The 9,122-nt window shown below is 64.7% G+C and overlaps 1 protein-coding gene across 1 annotated transcript; it reads left to right on the forward strand.

Annotated features, from left to right (window-relative positions):
- The first annotated feature begins 2,684 nt into the window (after window positions 1–2,684).
- On the forward strand, window positions 2,685–7,427 carry CBX4 (chromobox 4). Its single transcript, XM_074889038.1, has 5 exons — window positions 2,685–2,887; window positions 2,980–3,023; window positions 3,818–3,883; window positions 4,611–4,677; window positions 5,195–7,427. The coding sequence occupies exons 1-5, from the start codon at window positions 2,819–2,821 to the stop codon at window positions 6,521–6,523; spliced, it is 1,575 nt and encodes a 524-aa protein (XP_074745139.1). The 5' UTR covers window positions 2,685–2,818; the 3' UTR covers window positions 6,524–7,427.
- The last annotated feature ends 1,695 nt before the right edge of the window (window positions 7,428–9,122 follow it).

Here is a 9,122-nt window from a genome sequence, read left to right on the forward strand (position 1 = left end):
GAAGAGCAGCCACAGAACGTGTGTCTGCACCTCGTACCTCTCAAAGAGGCAAATCGTAAACAAAACGCGCGGTATTAAACAACTGTGCAGTATTAAACAACTGCTCTCTTGGCTTTAAAAGGCAGCAGTTGGCTCTTGTTTCTTTTGGTTGGAAATTCTTTTTCTTTCCTCATCCCTGTGATATGCCCTGACCCGTCGGGAAGAGGCAGCAGTTGGAAACGTTTCCCGCTTTCCTTATTTAGGATATTTTATGTGGTTCAGATAAGGTGTCCTCTTTCGAACTGACAAAGGGAAAGATGTATCAGTTCACGAACTGCTGCTATCTGAGCAAGGTAAGGGGTAGAAAATCACCACCATTACCATCATTACTGCGAATCATGTGCAATCAGCCTGGTAACAGAAAGCAGATGAACATCCTGCAGAAACCTACAGGACGGGAGTGGGTGCTGAGCTGCGGGAGCCACCAGCCAGGCGAAGATTAAAATGCTTTTAATATTGGTTTTCAGTGTTGCTTTCACCTCTTTTTTTTTTTTTTTTAATATTATATTTCATCAGTGGCCTCTCATACTGCTCCCGAGGCAGGTTCTAAAGAGATGCCAAGGATGTCTGGTCACATGTTTAAAAATACACATATTTTTTTACAAATAAATGTATATATATGCAGCCAGCCAGCCCCTGCCCTGCTCCTCGCCCCCTCCCGCTGTGTCCTGGGCAGAGCCGGGCTGCCTGCCTGGGCTGGGCCCGGACCCGCCGCGGCTCCTCGGGCTGGCTGCGCTCTGCAGTTTACCCAGATTGGGGGGGAATTGCACCAAATCGCGCTTGTTCGTCCCTGGGCGTTTAGTTTTATTGCAAGCATTAGTGGTTTGTGCTCGGCTTGTCTCCTCTGGCAACAGGAGAAGCTGGAAATGTCAAAGGGGAGGGTTAACAAACTCCACTGGCATAAATTTCAATGAATGTATGTTTCTGAGGAAAACCGCTAAGTTAAAAAAAAAAAAAATTAAATATTCCTGTCTGTGCTTTCTTTCGGCTGCTGTTCACAATGGATAATAATTCTTACATTAAGCCCCTTCGGCCCTCCAGGGAAATCAAAATTGTAATATCAGTTTGCTTTTTATTGGCTCGGCTCTCGGATCGCGGCGGCTGCGTCTTTGTTATGGTCTCCGGCGCGGTGACATTCAGCGGTGCCTCCCCGGTGCCCCCCGCACCCCTGGGCCCGGGAAGGGCCCCCGAAAGCGCGGGCTGCTGCCGGCCGGGGCCACCCCGTCCGGGGCCACGGCGACCGAGCGAGCCCGCGGGGATGCCACGGACCGGGGGGGGACCGGGCGCTGCTGCCCGGCCCCCGGCAGAGGAGCCGCTCGGGGCCCCGGTGCCGCTCGGGCTCGTCCCCGCCACTCCCGCACCCCGGAGAAAGTTGCCGGGAGCCCCACGGGGGCGGCCACGGGTGTCCCGGCCCCGCGGGGAGCGGCCGCCCCGTCCGTGGGTCGACGGGACGCCGCGACCCGGCAAAGCCCGGGCGAGGGAGGGGGGGGCGGCGGCACCGGGACACACACACCCCCCCGCGCACCCCGCGGCCCTGGGGCGGCCTGGCTGCGCATCGGGCGCGGTGGCTCCGGTCCCGCGTCCCCCTCCCTCGACGGCGGCTTGGGGACACACACACCCCCAAACCCGCGGGGACCGAGCTCGGCCAGTCCCGGCAGCCGAGATCCCCGGGAGGGTCTGGGGGCTCCGCGCGGCGCCACCCGCCCCCGGCAGCGCCTTCCCGGGAATCGCCCCACGCGGGGCCGTGGCCGGGGAGGGCGCGGAGCTGCCGGTCCCCGCGGCGGGGGCTGCGCGGAGCCGCCGGGGCTCCGCACCGGAAAGGTGCCGGCCCCGCTCCACCTGCCCGGGGGAAGGTCGCCGTCCGCTCCGGCACCGCCACGTTTCCCGGAGCGGAGCGGGGAACGGCTGCGGGTCCCCCCGCTGGTTAAGCCGCGGATCGGCGCAGACACGCGTGGGCCTCAGCCTATTCCCCTTAAGCCGCCCAGACGAGAAGCGCGGGCGCGGAGCCGCCCGCCCCGGGCTCTCTCCGCCGCCGTTTGCGGCTTCCGGCACCGGGCGAGGGAGAACTCGTCGCCACCTGCCCCGGGCCCCCGGGCTCGCTCCCCCCCCGGGCGCTCCGGCCATCTTGCAACGGGGGATCCCCGCCGCTGGCTGCCCCCGGGGCCGGGCTCCCCGCGGCCGCAGGGACCCGTCGAGCGGGCGAGGGCTCCTCCGGGCCGGACCCCACGGGAGGAGGCGGCGGGTCCGAGTCGTGCTGGAAAGGCGGGGGAGGGGGGGACAACCCGCGACGTGGCGCGGCGTGGAGCCCTCCCCAGGGCTCGTCCCTCAGTCCGAGACCCCACGGACACCCCCCGCGCATCCTCTGTGCCCCCCCCCATCCTTCCCGGGCGGCGCGAATCGCGCACCTGCCCCGCGGGCTCGGCCGTGGGGGGCCGTGCTGAGTCACGCGTGGGGCGGGGGCCGGGCTGCCCGTGCTTCCCCCCCCAACCCCCCCGCCCGCCTCGTCGCCGCTCCTGCCCGGCCCCCGCCCGCCCCCTCCCCGGCAGGTCTGCGCCAATCCCCCGGCCCCGCCGTTGACGGGCAGCCGGGCCCGGGAGGCGCCGCCTCCCTGACGTTTCGCTCCGGGATTTGCACGGGTTGCGGTGCCGCGGCGGCCGGGGCTCAGTGTCTGTCGGGGCTCGGCGTCTGTCGGGCCGGCGGCGGGAGCTGCCGGAGCCGGAGCCCAGCTCGGCTGCAGCGGCGGCCGCGGACGCCCGGCCCGGCCCCTCCCGGCTGCAGCATGGAGCTGCCGGCGGTGGGGGAGCACGTCTTCGCGGTGGAGAGCATCGAGAAGAAGCGGATCCGAAAGGTGAGGAGGGCGGGGGCGGCGGGGGAGGGGGGGGCGGCCGGGGGGGCGGCGGGTCCAGCTGACGCCGTGTCTTTGCCTCCCGCGCTCCGCAGGGCAGAGTCGAGTACCTGGTGAAATGGAGGGGGTGGTCGCCCAAGTGAGTAACCGAGCGGCGATGGGGATGGGGCAGGGGCGGCCCGGGCCGCTGCCGGGGCTCCGCCGCGCTCGGTGCCCCGGGAAAGGCCCCGGTGAGGGCGGGCGGGCGGCGAGAAGCGGCGGCGGGGCCGAGCGAGGCGGGCAGGCGGCGGCTGATGTGCACCAGAAAATGGCTCCTTCCCCCTTTCCCCTCCTCGGGAGCCGGGCTCCATATTGCAGAACCGAGCGGGAGGGGGGCGGGGGGGTGGCGTGTGTTGGGGGGGGTGGAGGGGGTGGTGGTGGGAAGGGGGGAATAACCGCAAAAATAACCCGGGCGGCCCCCGAGAGCCGCCCGCGGAGGCGGAGGCACCGGCCGCGGAGCGAGGGCGGCCGCTGCGGAGTATTTGGGGTTTGCATGACAGTGCCGGCGGGGGGGCGCGGGAGGAGGGGGGGGGGGTTCCGCGCCGCCGTTCCGGACTCGGTGGCCGGGTCCCCCCCTCCGCGCCGCGGCCGCTTTTCCCGGGTCCGGGAAAGGGGATTTGGAAAATTTCATCATGACATGCCTAGAATTCCTCCGGAATAATAACTGCGCTAAATAAACAGTTCCGTCCCCGTGCCCCCCCCCCCCCCCCGACTCCCTCCCTCCCCCCGCCCGCCCATCCCCCTCCCCCGGGACCCGAGCCCCCGACGCCCGCTCCCAGCCGGGCCCGGTGCTCCGGGGCCGGCCGCCGACGGCGGGGCACCCCTGCCCGGGACCCCGGCCCCCTCCCGGCGGGGCCCCGCGGCTGACGGCCGCTTCTCCTCCCCTCTCGCAAGATATAACACGTGGGAGCCGGAGGAGAACATCCTGGACCCCCGGCTGCTCATCGCCTTCCAGAACAGGTGAGCGGCGGGGGGGGGACACACACACCCCCCCCGGGAGGGGCGGCGGGCACCGGCACCCGCCTCGGCAATTGCGGATGCGTCACGGAGCCGGGGGCCGCGGCGGGGGCGGGGGCGGGCGCGGGACGGGCCCGGGCTCGGGGGCGCGGCCCCGACGGGGCGGGCGGCGCCTCCGGTTCAAGGTCCCCCCGCGCCGCGCTCCCCCCACGCCGCGCTCCCCCCACGCCGCGCCTTGCGCTCCTGCCTGCGCGGGGATTTGATGCCTGCGAGTGGAGGAGGCGGCGCTGCTGCTGCGCTTGGACGGCCTTTTTTTTTTTCTCGGCCTTTTTTTTTTTTCTGCCTTTTTTTTTTTTTTCTTCTCCTTTCCGTGCATTTATTTCCTGTAGTATTTTGGCGCAAACTGTAAACTTCAGCCCCTCGCTGCAGCAGGGGGAGGCGGGAGCGGGGAAGCCGCCTCGCCAGGCGCCCGCTGCCTCAGCGCTTCGGCTGTGACCCCCCCCACCCCGTCCCCTGTCCCGCTGCCTCCCGCGGGACCCCTGGCCTGCAGCTCCACACCTGTGGGGCCCCGGCCCCCCTCCCACCACCTCCTCGCCTCGACTCACTGCACCCACGTAGGGTCATTGACACCGCGGGAGCTGCCACACGAGGGGGGTGCGGGGTGGGGGGGTGTACCCCGGGGGTCTGCGTGCCACCGCTCGGGCCTGGCCATGACTCTGTGTTCCCGCAGGGAGCGGCAGGAGCAGCTGATGGGATACCGCAAGCGGGGGCCCAAGCCAAAGCCGCTGGTCGTGCAGGTAAATGCGCGACGGAGCCCCTCAACCCCCCCACCCCCCCCCCCTCCCTTGGGCGGCCTGTTTGCAGCACGGCCCATCCCCGGGGAGCCCCTTTCAGCGGGTTTCATCATGCCCCGGCGCCGTGTGCGCAGCCCGGGTGCTCCGCAGCTCCCCGGGGACCCCCAGGCCCCAGCGCTGAGCTCACGGGGCGGTGCCAGCCCCCCCTCCCCCGGGCAGCCCCGCTGCGCCCGCGGCCGGGCAGCATTAGCAGGCTGCTCGCAAGCTCGGCGGCGGCGGTCCCGCTCGGCCCCTGTTCCCAGACAGCTGATTGAAGGGTGCTTTTCTTCTTTTCATTGCTTCATTAATCTGGAGCAATGCACAGCCTCGAAGTTGGAGGGGGTGGGGGGGGGGGGGCCGCCTGCTCGAGGACGCAGCTCCCCGTGACACAGCGTCCCGCACTGAGAGCCGCAGGAGGGGTGGGGGGTCTCACCGGAGCACCGGCACCCCGCTGACTGCGGCCCCTGGTTTTCTGTTGCAGCTTCCTTCCTTCGCCCGCCGCTCGAACATCCTCACGGGGCTGCAGGACCCCGCCGTGGACAACAGGCCGAAGCTGGATCTGGGCTCCTCCGGCAAGAGCCAGCAGCACCAGTATGAGCTCAACAGCAAGAAGCACCACCAGTACCAGCCCAACGGCAAGGAGAGCGGCATGAAGCACCAGTCCCACAGCAAAGGGAAGTATTACTACCAGCTGAACAGCAAGAAGCACCACCACTACCAGCCGGACCCCAAGATGTACGAGCCCCACTACCAGCCCAGCAGCAAGGAGCCGCAGGGCCAGGCCTGCTTGGACAGTACCAAGAGCCCCCTGGTCACCCACCCGGACAAGTGGGCTCACGGCCCGGCCAAAAACCTGCTGGGCCCAGTCAAGAACCTCACTGCAGAGAGCAAGAACGGGGCTGAGAAAAACCTGTCGAGTGGTACCGGGCCTCCCCCCCGGGACAGGGTGACCAGCAACGGCCTCGGGGGCAAGATGAAGATCGTCAAGAACAAAAACAAGAACGGGCGCATCGTGATCGTCATGAGCAAGTACATGGAGAACGGGATGCAGGCGGTGAAGATCAAGTCCGGGGAGCCGCCCCGGAAGCGGGCAGCAGAGGAGAGGACTCCTAAGAAGGGTGGGGAGGAGAAGTTGGAGGCTTGGAGGAAGCCGGGGGAGGAGAGGGTGGTGGGCAGCAACGCCCTGAGCAAAGCAGAGGGCGAGGGCCGGCAGCCCCCCGCGGAGCTCGAGGAAAGTCCCCGAAAGACTCCCCTGGCCAAGGAGCTGCCCCTTCCTCCGGCCGAGCAGCCCCTGCAGCTCACCACCAAGCCGGACCTTGTGCCCTGGTCCCTGAGCCCCATCTGCGAGCACAGCCCTTCCTCCATGGGACTGAACCTCTCCAGCCCCGGCTCGCGGAAGCGCTGCCTGTCGGAGCCACACGCGGAGCGGGAGCCGGGCAAAAAGCGCTTGACCTCCCGGAGCATCAGTGCCCCCACCTGCCTCAGCCCCCCGGCCCCGGAGCGGCCGGAGCCCCCCGCCCAGCCGGAGGTCATCCTGCTGGATTCGGACCTGGACGAGCCCATAGACTTGCGCTGCGTGAAGCCGCGGGCGGAGGGCGAGCTGGCCCTGGCACAGGTGAAGCCGGAGGCGCCGCCAGTGCCGGCGGAGAAACCGGCCGCGGAGCCTCCACAGCCCCGGGAGGCCGTGGAGGAGGAGGAGGAGGAGGCCGAGTCCCTGCAGGAATTCAAGCCCTTCTTTGGGAATATAATTATCACAGATGTGACCGCAAACTGCCTGACCGTGACCTTCAAGGAGTACGTGACGGTGTGAGGTGGGACGGCGGCTGCTCCCCGTGGGAGCTGCCTGCCCGCCCCGGGGCCGCCGGCCCCACAGCCTCCCTCGAAGGTACTGGTGCCCCTTCCCCAGAGCCCGCGAGCCCCCTGCCCGCGCCGCGGCGGCCGAGGGGACGCTGGGACAGGGCCGGGCCCGGTGGCCGTCCCTGCCAGGCGGGGTGTCCTCACCGCTGCTCCCGCCCGCGGTCGGGGGCCGCCCCGGGACCTGCGGGCGCCGGGACACGCGAGGACGGGGCCTGCCAGTTACTCAGAGTTATAGTATTATATTTTAACAGTGCTAACTTGTCGAGTGATTCTTGCTCCCGTTTGTACGTGGTGTTATTGAAATGTATTGTTTGAGCTGAAAGCTGGTCGCTCTCTGGCCACGCTAATATATTTATTTGTAGGTATTTATATAATGAAATATAAAGCCTAGATTTATGGAGTCCCTAGATCACCTTATAAACTATATCAAATGAGTATTTTCTGTTCTCCTTTTTAACCATTCAGCATTTGTTAGTCTCATCCCCTTGCCCTCCTTACGACCCGCAGGACCATCCCCGGTATATATTTTTTGATACTGTACACATGTGGTGTTTCTATGTGCAAAAAAAAAAAAAATCGTTATCTAAAGCTAAACGAGCTATTATAGAAATTGCTGCTATTAGAAATGTCTAAACTATAAGCTTCCAATTATTAATTGCTTGAATGTAAATATTAAATGGAGATGTTGAAAGTGCATTTGATGTTCTGCAGCTAGTGTAGATCGGATTGCAAAGCCCAGCTGCTGGGAGGTGGAGCGCGAGCTGCCAGCGGCGCTTCCTGGTCCGAGGGCTGTGTCACGGGGGAAGAAAATGTATCATGCAATCATTGCGAAGGACTATAAACCTTTACAAAAACTACCGGGATTTGGAGTGCGTTTGTTACTGCCTACGGACGGCACGGAAGGCGTCCCTGTGCAGGCCGGCTGGGGCTGGGGTGCCCCGCAGCAGGTGCTCGCAGGTTAATTTGGCTCCGAGCCGCAGCGTATCGAATATAATCCTGGCTTTTCCCCAGAAGCGCGGAGAAGAGCGTGCTGCTGCGGCGCGGGAGGGCACCCTGCTGCGGGCAGCGAGGCCGTAGGAGCCGGCGGTTCGGTGCTCCCTGGCGGGGCCGAGGCAGGGCTGGGCGTCTCCTGAGCAAAAGGGGCTGCGTGAGGTCTGCGGCGGGACCCGGGGAGCTGCCGGCAGGGGCTGGGCGAGCGCCTGGCGCTGCCACCCCAGCGGCCTTATCCCCGGCGACGAGGAGTGGAACTTCTCCAGAAAGGAAGATGGTCCAAATTCCACAAATAAGCCTGCAGCCGTCTCTGAACTAGATTAATAATTGCTGGAGTCCACTGAAAATACAGTGCAGGGCTAATTCTTTACAAAAGGGCTCGCAAAGGTGGCAACCGAGCAGCGTGCCCGTGGAGCCTGTCTGCAGGTGGCTGAGACACAGCGCTCCCTCCCCGCTCCCCCCGGGATCTCCCGTAACCTTCCCAAGCAGAGTCGAGTTGCTCGGACGGTAACTGCCCTCTGAATAATCTTGTGCTTGCCAAACGGGCTCAGTTGCCGGCCTTCCCCATCTTGGGCTTTTGCTTGAAGTTGATTTCTCTTCCAGAAAAGATCTGAGCTGAAATACTGTCGTTGATGGCACATTAATGTGTATGGACGAGAGCCCCGAGCTTGTGAGCAGCCGAATTAATTGGTTTGGGCGAGGTGGACCCTGCAGTTACGCTGGGACTACCTGAAGCCGTGGGGGAGTTGCCCAAGGGGTGGGTGCTGCTCAGCCCCTGGGTTGTGCTGTGGCGTGTCTGTCCGGGCGTGTGGCAGTGCTGTTCCCGAAGCAAAACCAAACCCCTCCGGCTCATGCTGCCCGCTTCTGGGCCGCCTGGTCTTCCTAGGCTTCATTTTATTTAAATAATTTCAAAAGTCGGCTTGACAACTGCTCCTTTGTAAATCCTGAGGGTTATGTGGCACCCGCAGAAGGGTGAGGCAGCATCCAGCCGGGTGTCATCCGCTGGGGCTGGTTCGCAGTGGGAGCCACTGCAGGAGCCGTGTCAGCCCCAGTCTGGCCTACAGCCGCTCTCGTGCCAGAGCCAGAGCGCTTGTCCCAGGCAGCCCGGGGTAAATCCCAGGAAAAGCACCCACTGAGCGTGTGGATGCCCTTTGCTCAGCTGGGACAGCCGTGGAGGCTTGTACCCGAGTGGAACAATCTCAACTGTGGATGCTGTTGTCGCAGATGTTGGTTTTGGTCTGGTGTAGCTCCGCTCTGCTACTGGGTGTGCTGGTGTGGTGGTGGGAATGGCTTCTGGGAGCTCGCACCGGAAAGGTGGCTCCATCCCAGCTCCCTGGGGCGGGCAAGGTCAGCGCTGACAGCTCGGTTCATCTCTCGTTTCAGTTGATGCTCCAAAGTCAATGAGAACTTGTGCGCTGTCTTTCGTGCCTGCGGTTTTCACCTGCCTGCAGGGACACCCGAAATCTGATTGTATGTGTGCGGAGAGCAAGTGGAAATAGGTGAACTCTGGCTCAAATCCACATTTTTCCTGTTAGCTGTGCTGAATCTTCAGAGGGTTTTAA

The sequence above is a fragment of the Strix uralensis genome, chromosome 19 (assembly GCF_047716275.1).
Source record: "Strix uralensis isolate ZFMK-TIS-50842 chromosome 19, bStrUra1, whole genome shotgun sequence".
NCBI lineage: Eukaryota > Metazoa > Chordata > Aves > Strigiformes > Strigidae > Strix > Strix uralensis.